Source organism: Apium graveolens, chromosome 2, assembly GCF_009905375.1.
Source record: "Apium graveolens cultivar Ventura chromosome 2, ASM990537v1, whole genome shotgun sequence".
NCBI classification, from domain to species: Eukaryota; Viridiplantae; Streptophyta; class Magnoliopsida; order Apiales; family Apiaceae; genus Apium; species Apium graveolens.
The window spans coordinates 279,216,173-279,236,843 of NC_133648.1; the positions used below are offsets into that span (position 1 = coordinate 279,216,173).

At 33.0% G+C, this 20,671-nt stretch overlaps 1 protein-coding gene across 1 annotated transcript; it reads right to left on the reverse strand.

The window, feature by feature from the left end:
* Positions 1-18,886: 18,886 nt before the first annotated feature.
* On the reverse strand, positions 18,887-20,105 carry LOC141706319 (small ribosomal subunit protein eS24z-like). Its single transcript, XM_074509109.1, has 5 exons — positions 19,956-20,105; positions 19,814-19,855; positions 19,553-19,723; positions 19,342-19,428; positions 18,887-19,140 (listed from the first exon to the last, which is right to left on the reverse strand). Exons 1-5 carry the CDS (start codon positions 20,037-20,039, stop codon positions 19,102-19,104), a joined length of 423 nt encoding a protein of 140 aa, XP_074365210.1. The 5' UTR covers positions 20,040-20,105; the 3' UTR covers positions 18,887-19,101.
* Between the last annotated feature and the right edge of the window lie 566 nt (positions 20,106-20,671).

Below are 20,671 nucleotides of genomic sequence, written 5' to 3' on the forward strand. Positions count from 1 at the left end.
CTTCTTCATTCTGCTTGACTTGAAGGCCCAGAAAATAGCTAAGTTCCCATATCATACTCATTTGATATCTTGACTGCATTAGTTGGGCAAACTTCTTGCAAAGTCTGTCATTTTTAGAACCAAAGATGATATCATCAACATATATCTGAACCAAAAGTAAGTCCTTTCCATGGTTGAGGTAGAACAGTGTTTTGTCAATAGTTCCTCTGTTAAATCCACTTTCCAGAAGAAACTGAGCTAAAGTCTCATACCATGCTCTTGGAGCTTGCTTAAGGCCATAAAGTGCTTTATCAAGCCTGTAGACATGATTTGGATATTGGGGATCTACAAAGCCTGGAGGTTGTTCAACATATACTTCCTCTTCCAATTCTCCATTGAGAAAAGCACTTTTCACACCCATTTGAAAGACAGTAAACTTTTTGTGAGCAGCATAAGCCAAAAATATCCTTATAGCTTCCAATCTAGCAACTGGTGCAAATGTTTCATCATAATCAATTCCCTCCTGTTGAGAATATCCTTTTGCAACCAACCTTGCTTTATTCCTTGTAATTATGCCATCACTATCAGTTTTGTTTTTGAACACCCACTTTGTACCAACAACAGATCTGTTATTTGGTCTTGGCACTAGGGTCCAGACTTTGTTTCTTTCAAATTCATTTAACTCTTCCTGCATTGCTTGCACCCAATCAACATTTTGAAGAGCTTCTTCTACTTTCTTTGGTTCAGTCTGAGAAAGAAAAGAATTATAGAGACATTCACTTGAAGTAGCTGTTCTAGTTCTGACACCTGCATCAGGATTTCCAATAATTAAGTTGGGTGTATGTGATTTAGTCCACTTCCTTGCAGATGGAAGGTTTTCTCTAGAACTAAATGCTCCCCCATGATCCATGCAATCTTCATCAATATTTTCTGATGCTCCCCCTGAACTATGCTCTCTGAGTTGGATTCTTCAGAATTTAAGTTTTCAGAACTATCAGAACTTGGCTAATCAGAACTTGATGAATCAGAACTTGAAGAGCCAGTTATATGTTCTGACGCTTCTTAAGATGTGGTTATATCTTCAGTATGCTCCCCCTGCACAGGTGCATCTTCCTTTGACGTAGTCACCACAGTTTCAATAACATCAGAGTTTAATCCATCAGAGTTTGCAGTATCAGGATTTAGACTGTCAGGATTTTCAGTATCAGATTTTAAGTCTTCATTTTCGAATCTCAGCTGATCATGATCATTGAAATCTTCAAGTCCAATAATCTTCTTATCATCAAAGGTGACATTGATAAATTCCATGACAACCCGTGTTCTTAAATTGTAGACTCTGAAGGCTTTTGTGGAAAGTGGATATCCAACAAAAATTCCTTCATTAGCTTTTAAGTCAAATTTGGATAGCTGTTCAGGATGAGTCTTAAGAACAAAACACTTGCATCCAAATACATGAAAATACTTCAGATTGGGCTTCTTTTTCTTTACCATCTCATATGGTGTCTTTCCTTGCTTGTTAATGAGTGTTGCATTCTGAGTAAAACAAGCAGTCTGCACAGCTTCAGCCCAAGAATAGGTTGGTAGCTTTGCTTCATCAAGCATTGTTCGTGCAGCTTCAATAAGAGTTCTATTCTTTCTTTCAACAACTCCATTTTGATGTGGAGTTCCAGGAGGAGAAAATTCCTGCTTGATTCCATGGTCTTTGCAGAACTCTTCCATTGTCAAATTCTTGAACTCAGTGCCATTATCACTTCTTATTATCTTCACAGAATCTTTAACCAATTTATCCAGTTTCTTGACATGATCAATCAAGATAGATGCAGTTTCATTTTTTGTGTGCAAGAAATACAACCATGTGTATTTGGTGAACTCATCCACTATGACCATATCATATTTCTTCTTTACAATAGACATGACATTCACTGGACCAAATAGATCAACATGTAGTAGGTGATAAGGCTCGAGAATTGATGATTCAGTCTTGCTCTTGAATGAAGATTTTCTTTGTTTAGCCTTCTGACAAGAATCACAAAGGCCATCAGGAGCAAATACTGACTTTGGCAGTCCTCTCACAAGATCTTTCTTGACCAGTTCATTTATATTGTTGAAATTTAAATGAGAGAGTTTCTTGTGCCAATTCCAGCTTTCTTCAATTGATGCTCTACTCACCAGACAGATTGCAGACCCATCAGTACTTGTTGAAAGCTTGGCTTCATAAATGTTACCATGCCTGTATCCTTTCAGAACAACTTTGCCTGTAGATTTGCTTACAATTTCACAGTGTTCTTCAAAGAAATCCACATGATAACCTCTGTCACAGATTTGACTAACACTCAGCAGATTATGTTTCAGTCCTGAGACCAGAGCTACTTCTTTAATGATGACATTCCCAAGATTGATATTGCCATATCCCAATATTTTTCCAATGTTGCCATCTCCATAAGAAACACCTGGGCCAGCCTTCTTCACAAAGTCTGATAGCAGGGCTTTATTTCCAGTCATATATCCTGAACATCCACTGTCCAGAACTAGGATGTTTTTTCTGTTGCCCTGCAATTACAAAGACCACTAATGATTAGTTTTAAGGACCCAGTCTTGCTTGGATCATGTGGCCTTATTAAGTTTGTTAATATTTGCAGCGAATTTAACATCAGAGTTTATGTTAATATTTTTCTTATCAGTATTTATACTAATAGACTTTGTATCAGAACTTACACTAAAAGGAACAATGCTAACTTTCTTTAAAGAAGGTTTTATTTGATAATAATCATAGTACAAACTATGATATTCCTTACAAGTATAAATGGAATGCCATAAACTACCACAATGAAAACAAGGATTTTGTGGCCTATATCTAACATACTCACTCTTAACTCCTGACTTTGAAGGTAAGGAGTTTATGTTCTTATTCTTCCTGCAAAAAGAAGCCAGATGGTTAAAACTTCCACAGTTATGACATGTTTTTCTAGGAGCATTAGGAACAGGCTTATAATCATTGCTTTTATTTACACCTTCCTTTCCATTCCTATTTTTCCTAGGTGATTTTACCTTATTTATATTCTTAACTTCTTTCAGCTTATGCTTAAGCTGCTTCTTTGTCATTAAGCCCACGTTTACCTCAGTTGTCTTTTCCTGTTTTAGTTTGTCAGAAGTTAATTCCTCTTTAACTTCTGATTTTTCAGTTTCAGACTTTACAGCTACAAACTTAACAGGTTTTAACTTTGGCTTTTGTTTAACAACTATAGGCTTAATTTCTACAGTTCCTTTATCATTTTTATCATCTCCATAACCTAAGCCCTCTTTCCAGTTTCCACTACTTAACAAATTCTGAGTTGTTCTGCCAGAGTTAGTCCAAGTCCTGATAATCTCTCTTTCCTTTTCTAGCTCAGTTTTTAGAGATTCATTCATTTTAAGTACTTCATCCCTAACATAGAAAGCATCATCTCTATCTTTCTGAGTTTGATGGAACATGACTAACTCTTTTTCTAAATAATCATTCCTCTTTTTACAAGCAATATTTTCAGAAGTTAATCTTTCACATGTTAAAGTTTGATCTCTATAACTAATAAACATGGTTTTAAGATATCTTCTCAACTCATTAATATCATCAGTATGAAAGGCATAAGTAGTTTGAGGTACCTTTAACTCAACAGCTTCAGGACTGCTATCAGCATTTGCCATCAAGGCATAGTTCTCCTCACTTTCAGAATCTGAAGTGTCTGTCCAGCTTTTCTTCTTTGTGACAAGAGCCTTGCCTTTGTCACTCTTCATTTTCTTGCAATCAGGAGATATGTGGCCTTTCTCACCACAGTTGTAGCATTTGACATTTGAGTGATCTCCTTTGTCAGACTTCCCTCCTTTGCCTTCAGATTTTCTAAAATTCTTCTTATCAGAACTTGCACCTTTCCTGGAAAAACTCTTTCCCTTCTTGAACTTCCTGTATGCAATCCTTGTAATTCCTTTCACCATAAGAGCACAAAGCTTCATCATCTCTTCATTAGCATCCATCTCAGACAAGCTTTCAGTTTCTGAGTCATCATCACTATCAGAACTTGATGACTCAGTATCAGACTTTGTGATGAGCGCTTTTCCCTTGCCTTTCCTTGAGGTAGCTGCCTTGGGGGATTCTTCTTCAGCCTTAAGAGCAACTGTCCTTGACTTTCCTCCTTTCCTCTTGTTTCTTTGTTCCATCTCAAGTTCATGAGTCTTGAGCATCCCATAAATTTCATCAAGAGTTGTTTCTTCAAGATTATAGTTGTCTCTTATAATTGTTGCCTTCAAATCCCAACTTTCAGGAAGAGCTAACAGGAATTTAAGGTTTGAATCTTCAATATCATACTCCGTATCAACTAGTGACAAATCATTCAAGAGTTTGACAAATCTGTCATATAAATCAGTCAATGACTCATTAGGTTTTGAGTTAAAGTGTTCATACTCTTGAGTGAGTATTGTCTTCCTGTTCTTCTTAATCGAATCAGTTCCCTGACACCTTGTCTCCAAGGCATCCCATATCTCCTTTGCAGTCAAGCAGTTAATTACCCTGTTTGACATTACATTATCAATGTCACTATGCAGTAAGTGTCGTACCTTAGCATCCTTAGCAATTGATGCGATATATTCAGCAGTGTAATTACTCTTCTACTTTGGTACAGACTTTGCTGCTTCACCTGCAACTACAACATCGAGTTTTGTTGGCTTGTGAGGTCCTTCATGGATTCTGTCAAGATATTCTGTATCAGTAGCTTCCAGAAACATAGTCATCCTCACCTTCCATGTGGGATATTCAGATGGCTTCAGTATGGGAACTCTAATAGCCTCATGTCTGAAGGGTTTTAGCACATAAACGCAACGAAAACGTAAATTTAAATCTTAAAAAAAAACCGAAACCCTCCGCAGGATCCATGCGAAAAATAATATTTAATTCGTAGTTCAGTATGTTTACCTTGAGAAGCTTTACGTTAATGGAAAGATGGAGGTCTTTAATAGCGATCCAAGAACGATAAACGGAAATTTCTAGCAGCTGCTCCTCAAGTATGAAGTACTCCACCGGTATCCACCAAGAGTACAATGTGATGGAGGAGGAAGAGGTTGAGAGAATTAGTTGCCTCCCTCTTGTTCTACTTTAGAATTAGGGTTAATTATTTGGGTTGAGGCAAATAGGGTTTATAATAGTATATTTATAGGCAAAATTTTCAGCTGAAAATTTTCCATAAAATATTATTATTATTAACCCTTTAATTGATTATTCTTATTAACCAATTAACTAATAATTAAAACACCTTTTAATCATTAATCCCTTTTCTAAACACTTTAGAAAAATAATTCTCTCACTTGATTTAATTTCCAAAATTCAATTCTTAATTAATAATATTAAGAATTAATTAAATCTCATTTAATCAATTATTAAATCTGCTAATTAATTATTTATTTCACAAATAAATAATTATCAGCCATTATTAATTAATTCCTCCACCATTAAATCATTCTCTTTTATGGTGTGACCCGATAGGTTCAATATTAAGCCGGTAGTAGAAATAAATAATAATAAAACTATTTTATCATTATTTATATAAATTCTCTAATTCATTAAATATGATTAATTAATAAATTAATCATATTTATTCTACATCGTGAGGGATACTTCTCAGCATATCGCGACTATCCGGATAATACGAATTCACTGCTTAGAATACCAAGAACCTATTCTGTGAGTAGTTACCGTACAATCAATTCCTTCTACCCTGCAATGTCACGATTAAATACAAGGCATGGAACTTGTGTCAAGCCTATCTAATTTAATCATTTGCTTTCCCATTCACTATGCTTAGTTCTATTTAATGTAAATTAGAAACTTCTTTCTAATTTCATTCACTCTGGCCAGAGATTCCTGAACTAGCATAAGTGGATCATCATTGAACATTCTCTTCCTTCACTGGAAGGGGTAGATCCTTTATTGATCATACACTATCTTCGTGTACAAATTTCTATACCCAGTAGAACCCTTATAATTGTCCCTGGAGACTAAGAACTAAACCAAAGCATAGTTCAATGTACACAAGATGACTATGATGACCTCAAGTCTAAGGATACTTGTACAACTATCACTATGTGAACAACTGCTGACACGTGAGTGAAATCTATCAGTTGTTCAGCTGTGTGAGTCATGTTCAGTGAACTTATTCTATAATAAGCACCTATATACTAGCTATAGTGTCACCACACAAACGTCTATGAGAACAGACATCCTTCATAATGAAGCAAGCATAGTATGTACCGATCTTTACGGATTACTAATTACCAATTAGTAATCCTACGACCAGGAAATATTTAAGTTTAGAGTTATCATCTTTTAGGTCTCATTATTATGATCTCATCATAATCCATAAAAAGCTTTACTCTAAACTATGGTATATCTTATTTAAAACTTAAATAGATAAAGCCCGCAATAAAACCAAAACAAGTCTTTTATTAATATCAATGAAATCAAAACAGATTACATAAAAGTTATTCCTAAATCATCATACATGATTGGACTTAGAACACATCTCTTTCAATCTCCCACTTGTACTAAAGCCAATCACTCTGGTATCTAATACCCATCTTGTCTTTATGATGATCAAAGTGACTTTGAGAAAGTGGCTTTGTGAGTGGGTCTGCTACGTTGTTATGTGTGTCAACTCTCTTGACGTCTCCTCTTTCAATACAGTACAAGAAATGTTACCGCGCTCCCACTAACCTTTTTGTAGACACATGGTTCATCTATGTTTTTGATAAAACCAAACTCTTTGATTGTCTCATCAAAATGGATGTTCCATCTACGAGAAGCTTACTTTAAACCATATATGGTTCATAGCAGCTTACACACTAGGTGTTCATTTCCCTTGGAAAGAAAACCCTCTAGCTGTGTCATATACACTTCCTCTTCAAGTTTCCCAATGAGGAAGGCTGTTTTTACGTCCATTTGCCAGATCTCATAGTCGTAGTAAGCAGCAATCGCAAGAAAAATCCGAATTGATTTTAACAGGGCTACAGGCAAAAAAGTTTCATCAAAGTCAATCCCTTGCCTTTGTCTGAATCCTTTTGCCACGAGCCTGGCCTTATAGGTCTCCACATTCCCATCTGATCCAATCTTTCTTTTGTATACCCACTTGCACCCAATAGGCTTAACACCTTCAGGCGCCTCAACCAGAGTCCATACTTGGTTGGTATACATAGATTCCATTTCAGATTTCATGGAACTATGCCATTTCTCTGAGTCAACACTACTCATAGCCTCATTATAGGTCACAGGGTCGTCATTATCAATGATTGACAACTCATTGTCATTCTCAATGACAAGGCCATAATATCTCTCAGTTTGGCGAGACACTCTCCCTGACCTACGAATGGGCTGTTCCACAGAAGGTTGTTCAGTCTGAACAGGTGTTTCCACTTGATCCGTAGTAGTTTGTGCTTCTTGAACTTTATCAAGTTCAATTTTTCTCCCACTGTTTCCTTCAAGGATAAACTGCTTTTCCAAGAAGGTAGCATGTCTGGAGACAAACACCCGATGATCGGTGTAAAAGTAATACCCTAAAGTCTCTTTAGGATATCCCACAAAATTACATTTTACAGATCGAGATTCCAGCTTATCTGGGTCAACTTTCTTGACATAAGCTGGACATCCCCAAATCTTAATATGTTTAAGACTCGGTTTCCATTCTTTCCATATCTCATATGGAGTTTGAGGAACAGATTTGGAAGGCACCTTATTCAATAAATATGCCGAGGTTTCCAATGCATAACCCCATAGAAATACTGGAAGATTCGCATAGCTCATCATGGACCGAACCATGTCTAACAAAGTTCGATTTCTCCTTTCAGATACCTCATTCAACTGTGGAGTATATGGAGGAGTCCACTGGGAGACTATACCATTTTCTTTGAGATAAGCTAGAAACTCTCCATTCAAGTATTCACCACCTCGATCTGATCGAAGAGTTATAATACTATGTTTGGTTTGTTTCTCCACTTCATACTTATATTCTTTGAACTTTTCAAAGGCTTCAGACTTGTGTTTCATCAAATACATATATCGGAATCTAGATCGATCATCTATGAAAGCAATGAAGTATGAAAATCCACCCATGGCTTGCGTAGTCATTGGTCCACATACATCTGTGTGTACCAATCCTAGCAAATCTGCAGCCCTCTCTCCATGTCCACTAAATGGAGATTTGGTCATTTTACCCAATAGACAAGACTCGCATGTAGGATATGATTCAAAATCAAAGGGGTCAAGTAACCCTTCCTTATGCAATGTCCGCAGTCTATTTTCACTAATATGACCAAGTCCGTAGTGCCACAAGAAAGTGAGATTTTCATCATCCCTTTTTCTTTTATTAGTATGTTCAATTTGTAGTAAATTATGCTCTACGTCACATATATACAGACCATTGTTTAAAATACCACTTCCATAAAGAACGTTATCTCTAAGAATTGAACATTTATTATTCTGAATAACAAACGAAAATCCAGCCAAGTCTAACATGGAATAGAAATAATATTCCTCACAATCGAGGGAATAAAATAACAATTATTTAGAACAATAGTCTTGCCCGTAGGCATATGTAAATGAAATGATCCTACAGCTTCAGCAGTAACTCTTGCTCCATTTCCCATCCGTAGAATCAACCCCTCTTCTTCAAGAGTCCTACTTCTCCTTAGTCCCTGCAACGAATTGCAAATATGAGAACCACAGGCGGTATCTAATACCCAAGTAGAAATTTGACTTAGTGGCATATTAACTTCGATCATGAACATACCTGAATCAGAAGCGGTAGTCTCACTACCCTTCTTCTTCTTCAATTCTGCAAGGTAAACCTGGCAGTTCCTCTTCTAGTGCCCCACCTTGTTACAGTGAAAGCAAACAGCTTTGCTCTTGGGGTCTTCAGATTTTGGTGGAACCAGCTTTTTCTCACATACTTTCTTCTTCTTGGTAGGGTTCTTCTTCCTTTTCTTAGGATTGAAACCTTCACCAATTAGAAGAACAGAACTCTTCTTATGGTGAAAAATTCGATTCCGCGGTCTTTAACATGTTGTGGAGTTCAGGCAGGCTGACATCCAACTTATTCATGTAAAAGTTCACAACAAACTGCGAGAACGAACTCGGAAGTGATTGCAAGACCAAGTCTTGGCTCAACTCCCCATCCATGACAAAACCAAGTTGTCCAAGACGTTCAATCAAATTGATCATCTTAAGTACATGGTCATTCACAGATGATCCCTCAGACATCCTACAACCGAACAGCTCCTTCGATATCTCATACCGAGCTGTCCTCCCTGCCACATCATACAACTCTTGTAGATGCATAAGGATAGTGTGAGCATCCATATGCTCATGTTGCTTCTGTAGATCAATATTCATGGAAGCTAGCATGATGCATTGAGCAACATTTGTATCATCTATCCACTTACGATACACAACATGTTCATCATTATGTGCATCGCTAGCAGGTTCAGTAGGCTTAGGTGAGTCAAACACATATTCCAGCTTCTCAACCCTGAGAACAATTCTCAAGTTTCGAAGCTAGTCAGCAAAATTAGGACCAGTCAACTTGTGAGCATCTAGTATACTCCGGAGTGATAGTGCAGAAGACATAACGAATATAGTAAATCTGTAAATGATGAACACATAACAACACTTAGCAAATATTCAATTTCATTTCATGACACTATATGAATCGGGTCTTTATTCATAAGTGGCTCCCACTAGTTTATCTAATTTATACAACCCCTAAGTAAAAATTAAGCATTCATAATGCTAGTGGGAATAGGGATCCTACATTCCATCACACAACCTCGGTTGTAGCACGAAATGTCATGTGATGTTCAATAGGCAGACAACTCTTGTCAATTACATCGTATGTTATTCCCTAATAAAACTTTAGCCTCTTGAATAATTGAGTCACGGCTGTAGCACGACAAACTCAATATTTTAAGTCAAGTCTAACCCAACATTTCGTACAATTGAATCAGTCTCCAACGGCCCACGGCTGTAGCACGTAACGACCTTTAGATTCTAATTCAATGTACACATCTCTATGTTATAGACAAGTATTTTTTATTTCAAAATCAAAGCCCTCGGCTGTAGCACGAAACGACAATGATTTAAAAATAAGAACCACTTTCTACCATGTTGGAAGGCTATGACCGACACAAGCCCGTTGTGTCATTGGCCAATTACTACTTGATATTATTTAATTTTAGAGGGATTATATTATGTTACAATCATAATCATATTATAAAGAGATTCTTCCTTTTAAATTAAATATTTCAAATCAATAATCGATAATCAGATGATTCCCAGATCGGGGGGAGCATTGTCAAGAGGCGTCACTTTATACCCCTTTCTTACAGATAGAAATCTGCTTTTGACAGAATCATGCTTTCTCTCAATATTGAAAATTCATATTTAATTACGTGTTTCATAAACACAAGAATCTCATGATTGTATTCATAATATTATTGTTAAGGCAAGAAACGATTCTTATTCTAGATTTTCTAGAGCACGCCTTATATTGATTTAAGTTCACCTAAATCTATCATCGCATGGTAAACATAGGCATATATCTCATATATAAAATTAAATAAACAAGTAAATGTAAAGTACAATAAAGTAAATGTGTTTGGTTATGGCCCCATCCTATGTGATCTTTATCATGCTCATGATAAAGATCAAGGTCAATCTAATATGGTGATGGAAATATATACAACTACTTATTACATAAGTCTTCTTCTTTGTTTAGACTTCTTGTATGCCTCGTCTTCTTCTTTGTATCACCTCCATTGGATAGCCTTCTTGAGTCTTCAATTACATTACATAGATTGAAAGTAAAACCAATCTAATGAACTTATAAGAATAATTCGAGTTACATTCAAGATTTTTGATTACAAAGATTGACGACATGCAAGTCGTATTAAAACCAAAACCAAAACCATTACACTAAGGTCGAAAGGCCATAACCATCCACCATGCTCATACAACACATAAAAGCATGTTAAAAAACATAATCTGATCTTAACATATCATATTATCCATGATCTAATCATAAAAAAAATATGACAAAAATCAGAAAAATCAGAAAAATAAGAATCACTGTTTACAAGCAGTAAGCGACGTCAAACGCCTTACAGACGAGTCGCTGATAGCTTTTGCTATCAGTTTTGTTCAGACGCTCGTTTACCTAGGGAATAGGGTATTCGTTTGCGTAAATCGGACACCAGACCCAGATTTCAGCAAATCTGCAGCAGCCAATTCAGAGTCCGTATCTTATATGATTCTCATAATTAGAACAAACATAAATCATTTATATATCAGTATATATACAGATTACATAATCATCTTATGATTATAAAACTCACATGAATATCATATATTCAAAACCATACATATATAAGCATATTATATCAACATCAAATCATGGCGAATCACGTACATGCTCATATATCGAAAATAGTTAAACACATAAACGAATTAAAAGCTTTTCGCAAGTAGCTCTGATGCCATTGAAAGGTTTTTAGCACATAAACGCAACGAAAACGTTAATTTAAATCTAAAAAAAAACCAAACCCTCCGCAGGATCCATGCGAAAAATAATATTTAATTCGTAGTTCAGTATGTTTACCTTAAGAAGCTTTACGTTAATGGAAAGATGGAGGTCTTTAATAGCGATCCAAGAACGATGAACGGAAATTTCTAGCAGCTGCTCCTCAAGTGTGAAGCACTCCACCGGTATCCACCAAGAGTACAATATGATGGAGGAGGAAGATGTTGAGAGAATTAGTTGCCTCCCTCTTGTTCTACTTTATGATTATGGTTAATTATTTGGGTTGAGGCAAATAGGGTTTATAATAGTATATTTACAGGCAAAATTTTCAACTGAATTTTTTTCATAAAATATTATTATTATTAGCCCTTTAATTGATTATTTTTATTAACCAATTAACTAATAATTAAAATACCTTTTAATCATTAGTCCCTTTCCTAAACACTTTAGAAAAATAATTCTCTCACTTGATTTAATTTCCAAAATTCAATTCTTAATTAATAATATTAAGAATTAATTAAATCTAATCAATTATTAAACTGCTAATTAATTATTTATTTCATAAATAAATAATTACCAGCCATTATTAATTAATTCCTCCACCATTAAATCATTCTCTTTTATGGTGTGACCCTATAAGTTCAATATTAAGCCGGTAGTAGAAATAAATAATAATAAAACTATTTTATCATTATTTATATAAATTCTCTAATTCATTAAATATGATTAATTAATAAATTAATCATATTTATTCTATATCGTGAGGGATACTTCTCAGCATATCGCGACTATCCGGATAATACGAATTCACTGCTTAGAATACCAAGAACCTATTCTGTGAGTAGTTACCGTACAATCAATTCCTTCTACCCTGCAATGTCATGATTAAATACAAGGCATGGAACTTGTGTCAAGCCTATCTTATTTAATCATTTGCTTTCCCATTCACTATGCTTAGTTCTATTTAATGTAAATTAGAAACTCCTTTCTAATTTCATTCACTCTGGGCAGAGATTCCTGAACTAGCATAAGTGGATCAGCATTGAACATTCTCTTCCTTCACTGGAAGGGGTAGATCCTTTATTGATCATACATTATATTCGTGTACAAATTCCTAAACCTAGTAGAACCCTGATAATTGTCCCTGGAGACTAAGAACTAAACCAAAGCATAGTTCAGTGTACACAAGATGACTATGATGACCTCAAGTCTAAGGATACTTGTACAACTATCACTATGTGAACAACTGCTGACACGTGAGTAAACTCCATCAGTTGTTCAGCTGTGTGAGTCATGTTCAGTGAACTTATTCTATAATAAGAACCTACATACTAGCTATAGTGTCACCACACAAATGTCTATGAGAACAGACATCCTTCATAATGAAGCAAGCATAGTATGTACCGATCTTTGCGGATTACTAATTACCAGTTAGTAATCCTACGACCAGGAAATATTTAAGTTTAGAGTTATCATCTTTTAGGTCTCATTATTATGATCTCATCATAATCCATAAAAAACTTTACTCTAAACTATGGTATATCTTATTTAAACACTTAAATAGATAAAGCTCGCAATAAAACCAAAACAAGTCTTTTATTAATATCAATGAAATCAAAACAGATTACATAAAAGTTATTCCTAAATCATCATACATGATTGGACTTAGGACACATCTCTTTCAATATCGACTATGGATTTGAGTCTTTGGTGGTTCTTCAGTTTTGGTGGGCTCGGTTGGAGTTTCTGCTTCAGACATGATTGTTTTTGGATCTTAAACTGTTTGTATCTTAACAGATAGGCTCTGATACCACTTGTTAGGTCACACACACTGTAGAAGGGGGTTGAATACAGTGTATAGCACAATCAAATCGAATTCAAATAACACAAGTAACAGAAAACATACTTTATTCAATGCAATAAACTCTGTTACAATATGGAACTGTCCTCTCTCAGTGATGAACAAATATCACGAGAGCTGCTAGGGTTACAATAAATAATATTCTCGATAATGATAACACTTATAGTGTAAACCTTATGTTTGTGTTTATATACTACATAGTTACAAGATAATCGCTAATTGATATGAAATATAATTCTGCTTCCTAAAATATATCAATCAGATATCTTTTCTTCCAAGTATTCCATTCTTCATAGAATTCTTTCTTCATGCATATCTCTTCTTACGTTTGTCTCGATCTTCTTTCCTTTCAATCAGCCGCCTTTCTTATCTGAAAGTTTTCTTTAAGTTCTGATATTATCTCCTGATAAATATCTCCTGAACCTTAAGTACTGATTACTTAAGTTCTAACTTCAGTATAAGTGCTGATTTCAGTTAAGTACTAATTTGTCCTATTTAAGTAAGATCTGAAAACTAAACATAAATCATATTAGACATGACATTATCAAATATATCTAACATAAGAATAATCAATTAAAGGGTTAATAAAAAAAATATTTTATGGAAAATTTTCAGCTGAAAAATTTGCCTATAAATATACTATTATAAACCCTATTTGCCTTAACCCAAATAAAAACCCTAATTCTAAAGTAGAAATAGAGGGAGGCAACTAATTCTCTCAACCTCTTCCTCCTCCATTACATTGATCTCTTGGTGGATACCGGTGGAGTGCTTCACACTTGAGAAGCAGCTGCTAGGGATCTCCGCTCATCGTTCTTGGATCGCTATTAAAGACCTCCATCTTTCCATTAACGTAAAACTTCTTAAGGTAAACATACTGAACTACGAATTAAATATTATTTTTCGCATGGATCCTGAGGAGGGTTTCGTTTTTTTTTTAGATTTAAATTTACGTTTTCATTGCGTTTATGTGCTAAAAACCCTTCAATTTGGGGTCATAAATGATAAATATCTTCCGCTGACATTTATTTCTTGATTAAACAGGTTAATTTGGATTGAAATTTTATTGTGACGACCAAATCCTCTGACCCCGGATTTGGGGGCGTTACAGTTTTGATTTAGGGTTCTAGGCTGAGAGACAGATGGGGGGAGCATGTGAGTAACGGGGGATGTGTCAGCGAGAGAGAAAGTGAGTAACAGAGAGGGAACAAAATTTGGGCAGAGGGGGAATGAAAATTAAGGGGCCGTTTACTTCACCAGTTTTTCAGAAATTTTTTCTTAGAAAATAGAAAATTTGAATATGTGTTCAACTTGCATATTTTCTAAAATGAAAACTAGAAAAATGGAAAACACGCTTTTCTGATTTATAACTAGGAATGAGAAAATTCTGCGAAACAGCTTTTTATTGTTTTCTAATCTAAAAAAACAGAAAACACCCACGTTCTAACCTAATATCCACGTTCTAACCCTAATTTACACACATTCACTACCTTTTTGTTTGAAACTCATTCGGTACCTTTTTATATAAGATATGCATAATATATTATTATATTTTTTTTATGGAAATACATGAATATTATTAATAGTAATATAACTAATATTATTAATATTAATACATTTGCTTTACAATAAAGATAAAATAAATTCGCATAAAATTTAAAAGTTTTATATTAATGAAGTAATCACAAATAAATTGTTAACATAATAATACATAAAAGTTTATATATAATACAAATATTGAAAACTATATAAATATAATTAAATAATTTAAAAATAAGTTTTCATAATATAATTTTTGTTGACAATAACATGATTTATAATTGTTCATTGATTACATAAAAGAACTATATATTTCAAATTGAGAAGTGTTCATGTATATTTTCTACTTTTTTATTTAAGTTAATTTGGAACATGTTTTCTCATTTTTCAATAGTTTTCTTAGAAATAAAAAAGTGAGAAAATTTTAGAAAATTGGAAAAAAAGAAAACTGGAAAAATTTTCTGTAAGTAAACAGCCCCTAATGTACGCGAAATATTTTTAACGTAAAGGAGAAAGAATGTACGCGTTTCTTTTAGTTTTTTAAAAATCTAGTTTATACATCAATTATGTTTATAACTGATATATTAAACCCCCTTTGACATAGTTTTCGAATTTCCCAATGTTAAATATATCTTTAACATCGGTTGTTATTGACAACAATGTCTATGCGATGATGTCTATTGAGTATTTTCTTGTAGTGTTATCTACCCACTGGCTACCACCACAATCATCCCCCACTAACGTCATCATGCCCACGACCACCATCACCCCCGTCGATTCCCTTCAATTTTTCTCATATAATTGCTGTCTTAAAATTCTCTAAAATCTCTTTTTAAGATGATCTCTCTATTCGCACATTTCTCTGTCTCTTCCCCACCTCTTCTACACGTAATAACCGTATTACTAGTTATAGTTAGTGATTTTGTTTGATATTATGAGTGTTGCTCGATGACGGTGATGAACTGATTGGAGGTGATGGCGACGGTGAGATATGAGGTAGTGGTATAATAGATGTGTATAATATTTAATGAATTTGTATCAATTTTTAATAATTTTTAAATATAAATCGGTGATTTGTATATCACTTACCAGTGATTAGTGTAAGATAATTTAGTGATTTCAGCGGTAGTCCGGTATTTCAGTAATATAAAATAGTGGTTTCATTTTAGATCAAGTATAGTAATGTGATAAGTAGGGTTAAGTTCTATGGAGATATATATATTATATTATATATATGGGGCTTTTCAAATAAAAACAACCTTAAAATAAAAACTAGAACAACCAATCAGCTGCCTAATTTAAGTGCCCCACCAGCCCAACCCAATATTTAATTAATATTATATACGATTTTTTTGTCCCATGTTCATCTTTATGTACACAAGATAATATATGTACATACATACACAATCACCACACATACATACACAATTTCCAATATATCTGATCTAAACCATCATCATTTTCTATTACAGTAAAGTTCTATGGAGTACACCTTTAATTAGAGTCCTCGGAGTCCTCGGAGTCCATTTATGTTCTGCAAATAAAATATCTTCTAAAACGTGTTATCTTGCAAAATATATTTCACAAATATCATTACTTCAATAAAATCATGCAAATTTCTTATATTTACAAGTACAACATTTATGTTCTGCAACATGAACATTTATGTTCTGCAATATGAACATTTATGTATATGGAGCTACTCCAATAGACCAATTTAAAATTGAAACTAGAAACCAAATATTTTTTTTTTAAAAAACTAATTCGAAATATAACACAAATGGTATGCAAATCGATCGTTGAGAGATGTAGAAAAATACAGTGAAATCAGATTTTAAAAAAGAAACTTACGGTTTGACGGGAAAAATCAAATTAAAAACGGAGGGGAAATTGTGAAATTGGGTGTGGGAAGGTGCAGAGTAGTTGAGTGGGGTGATTTAGAGACCATTATATTAGGTAGATCTAATGACTTAGATTGGTTCCTAGTTTCCATTTTAATTTTAGTTTGTATTTGATCATTTTCCTATATATATATATTTCGTTAAATTTATATTATGTATAATTTCATTATAAGGAGTACTTATTAAAATATAAGTAAAAAATATTAATAATTAATAAACCCGGTTTTAAACTATGGTATATAAAAGATGAAGAAGACGGGGTTCTACTGGTTTGTGGCGGTTTCTAGACGGGCTCAAGAGAAGCTGATGCGTGGGCCTTTTAATTTTATTAAATTTCATCCACCATAAAAAAAATTTCCAACCTTTGCAAGACTAAAATAGTGTAATGCATTTCATGAATTTATCAAAAAAAAATTAAAATTTAGTTTGGAGGGCTCGGCGCGGTTATTAAAAAAAAAGTAAAATTTAGCCATAAACAGATGAGGATCCTACAAGTTAAATTTTCATTTTTATTAAATATGTATATTTAAATTATATAAAAATTAAAAATGATCCCTCTTAATTTTTATAAAAAAAAATTCCCCCTACTTAAATTTTTTTGATGTCAAAAACCTTTTTATTTGGACAAAATTTATAAGTGAAAGTTATATTTTTATGTTTTAAAAAATTATGAGTTACAAATTAAAATAGAAGCTGAGAAGAGATGATAAAAAAAGGAATATATATTGAAAGAGAATTTCCAGTTAAACCATTTTTAACACCATTTATTTTGATTTTGAGAGAGTTAATATGAAAATAATATGAAGTTGATTTCATAACTATCATGTCTTAATTCACATAATTCTTTATAAGTTTTTCATAATTTGTAAAATTCTTTCCTTAAAATTTAATCAAATATGTTTTCTAATTTGAAAGTCAGGTTTCTAGTTATTCATGTAAATATTCTCCTAAAACTATTTTCTCTTTAAATTTTTTTAAAATCTTTTTCCTAAATTTTCTTTTTAATACCATTTCTCCTGTTACTCCTAAAATCAACTTGCTATTTATATTTTTCTAAAAACAAAATTCTTTAATTTTTGACCTAAAAAAATATTACAAAAATAAGTATTTATATATCATCATTCATATCTTTTTCTACATTTTCTACAAAAATCTTCCATTAACAATTTTGAAATCAACTTACTAATCATAATATTCTTCTAAAATTTCTCTGTTCTCTTTAAATTAACTTACCATCTTGATATTTTCGAATATATTTTTAATATAATTTCTTCTCTCTCCTAAAATCAACTATTACATTATATTTTTCTATAATTTTAATTTTTTGCCTATGAAATATTATAAAGACAAGTATTTATAAATATATTTTCTCAATATTTTTTAACATAATTATTTTATTATATTATACTTATGTAAAGAACAAGACCCGAATGGTGATGCCGCACCTCTCATATATATTTTGTATTTTTTTCAAAATTTTATATTATTAAATAGACTAAATATTACATTGATTTAAATAATATAATTTTATGAGATTAGATTCGTGAATAATGAGAGATCGGCTCGTTGGAGTAAATATGTTTAACCGAGAACGACTCTTCAAAATCTTTGATTTATAATATTTATATTTATCATTTATAATTTCAGAATGATTAAAATCAGATAAAAAATATAAAAAATAATGGAACATTATTTTAATAGGTCGCTGCGAAGCGTAGCTTAATAAACTAGTTTAAAATGAAATGAAATTTATTTTTGTTCATCGATAAACAAATGCTAAATTTAAAATATTTTTAAGAGTGTTAGTTTTTGATTTGGACTTAATTTTTTTTTTTTGCCAGAGATTTGGAGTTAATTTAATAGTTAACAAAAGTATATAATTTTTACAATGTGCAAGTATTTTTAAACTTAATTTTTTGTGTGAAGTAATATTTGTGCAATTGATTTATTCAGATACCAATTTTCCTTAATGTCAGTTTTGCAGATTTTAAAATGATTAACAATTACACTTCTAATCATATAAAATCTAAATAATTATTTAATTATAATTAAATTGTGCTGAATGATCAACTAAAGTTTTCAATTTGTAAGAAACTGATTTATTATGCCACACTAACAAAAGAAAACAAAATACAAGACTAAAAACAACTACATTCCACTATTATCCTTTAACTACTGTGATCATAAATAGAGAGTTGGCTTGGATTTGGGAGAACAAGCAGGCTTATGAATTTTATCTCTTCTTGCCAGTCTTCTTGCTTTCGGCCTTGCTCTGCAATATTAGTTTTATAATATTTAACAAACTAAATACATGTAGAAACATACAAAATATGGTCCTTATACAGGCATTTAATTGCTTCTTTTTTGATGTTCTAAATTCATAAAACAACATGTTATTGATTTAATATAGATATTGAATCTACAACAGTCAAAGTTATAGTATGAACTTTGAAACAATGGCTAGGTATATTACCTTCTTTACACCCCTGAGTTTCTTGGCTCTGTTTTTCCTCTCCTTGAGCTGCTTCCTTGATTTATCCGTCTTAGAAAGCAGCCCATTCTGTAATTCAATGAACATGATAAAATTTCATTCTTTTGATTTCCATTAACAACTCTAGTAGCATTCATGAACATTATATGTTGTAAATGCAGGTTTCAGAGTAATTAGTGCATATATAAATTACCCTGATGAGTCGATATTTTGGCTCGAATTTCTTTGCATTTTCGACAGAGTCATAGATCAAACCAAAGCCAGTTGATTTTCCCCCTCCAAAATGGTTTCTGAAATTGAATACAATTATGCTGTTTGGATCCCTCACATCATACATTGTCGCAATCCTTTGCTTCAATTCCCCCTTCAGAAAATAACAAATTATAAAGATTAGTTTATACCATAAAGAGTGATGTAAGATTTTTACATGTTAAAATATCCAAAGAAATCAAACCTTTGGAATATTGGGACGTCCTGGATGAATAACATCAACAACCTGCATGAATAAATCAAACCTGGATGAATATACATGTGTTATAAAGTAGGAATTTATACAAAAACAGTTTAAAATATTAAAATGATGGAGTGAAACTGACGAATTGCTTTCTGGAGAGAAGCCTATTGGTCATAAACTTCCTCGTCCGAATGGTAAACGTGGATTGCCTCTCCCCTATTGGCATCTTTTGATTATATGACCTAGCTGTTGTTAGTTCACTATGTAGCTCTGAACGTGTTAGTACATATAATTATATAGTGGTAGTAAACTACATTATTTGTTGAGGATGGTTTGTTGCATGCAGATATCTGATTCCGGATCTTATGTTTGACCCCCAACAAAACGGTTAGTCAGTTTTATCACAATAACATCAGTAGTCGATTGTACATTTTGGCTTCAGTATAATATTTCCTTTTTCTCAAAATCTTTAGCATTTCGTTCGCACTTAGCGGTAGTAATAATTCTATTCGGCCTACTCACGAACACGTAGCTGAAGCGTTGTGTAGGGACATATATAATATACCACATCTTCCGTATTTATTTTCATTGTCAAACGACACATTTTAATATCCATTTTTTTTATTGATTTCGAATTTTTGATATTTTCGAAGAACAACCATAATATTGGACAAGAAGGGGTCATTTGATAATGACTGAACTAGATGATGTGGACTAAATGAAACGGATCATTTGAGTGCTATTTTTAAAATATCGATGAAGCCACCTTTACTTCACTTTTGCAAATTAACTCACCCGTATCCACCGGCTTTTATATACACATATTACATTTATTTTCATTAATTTTTTCAATCTATC

Coding starts and splice junctions, on each gene's coding strand:
- LOC141706319 (XM_074509109.1), bottom strand. CDS start 20,039: ATGCCAATAGGGGAGAGGCAATCCACGTTTACCATTCGGACGAGGAAG. Junction 19,724..19,813: donor GACGTCCCAATATTCCAAAG/GTTTGATTTCTT, acceptor TATTTTCTGAAG/GGGGAATTGAAGCAAAGGAT. Junction 19,141..19,341: donor AACTCAGGGGTGTAAAGAAG/GTAATATACCTA, acceptor CTAATATTGCAG/AGCAAGGCCGAAAGCAAGAA.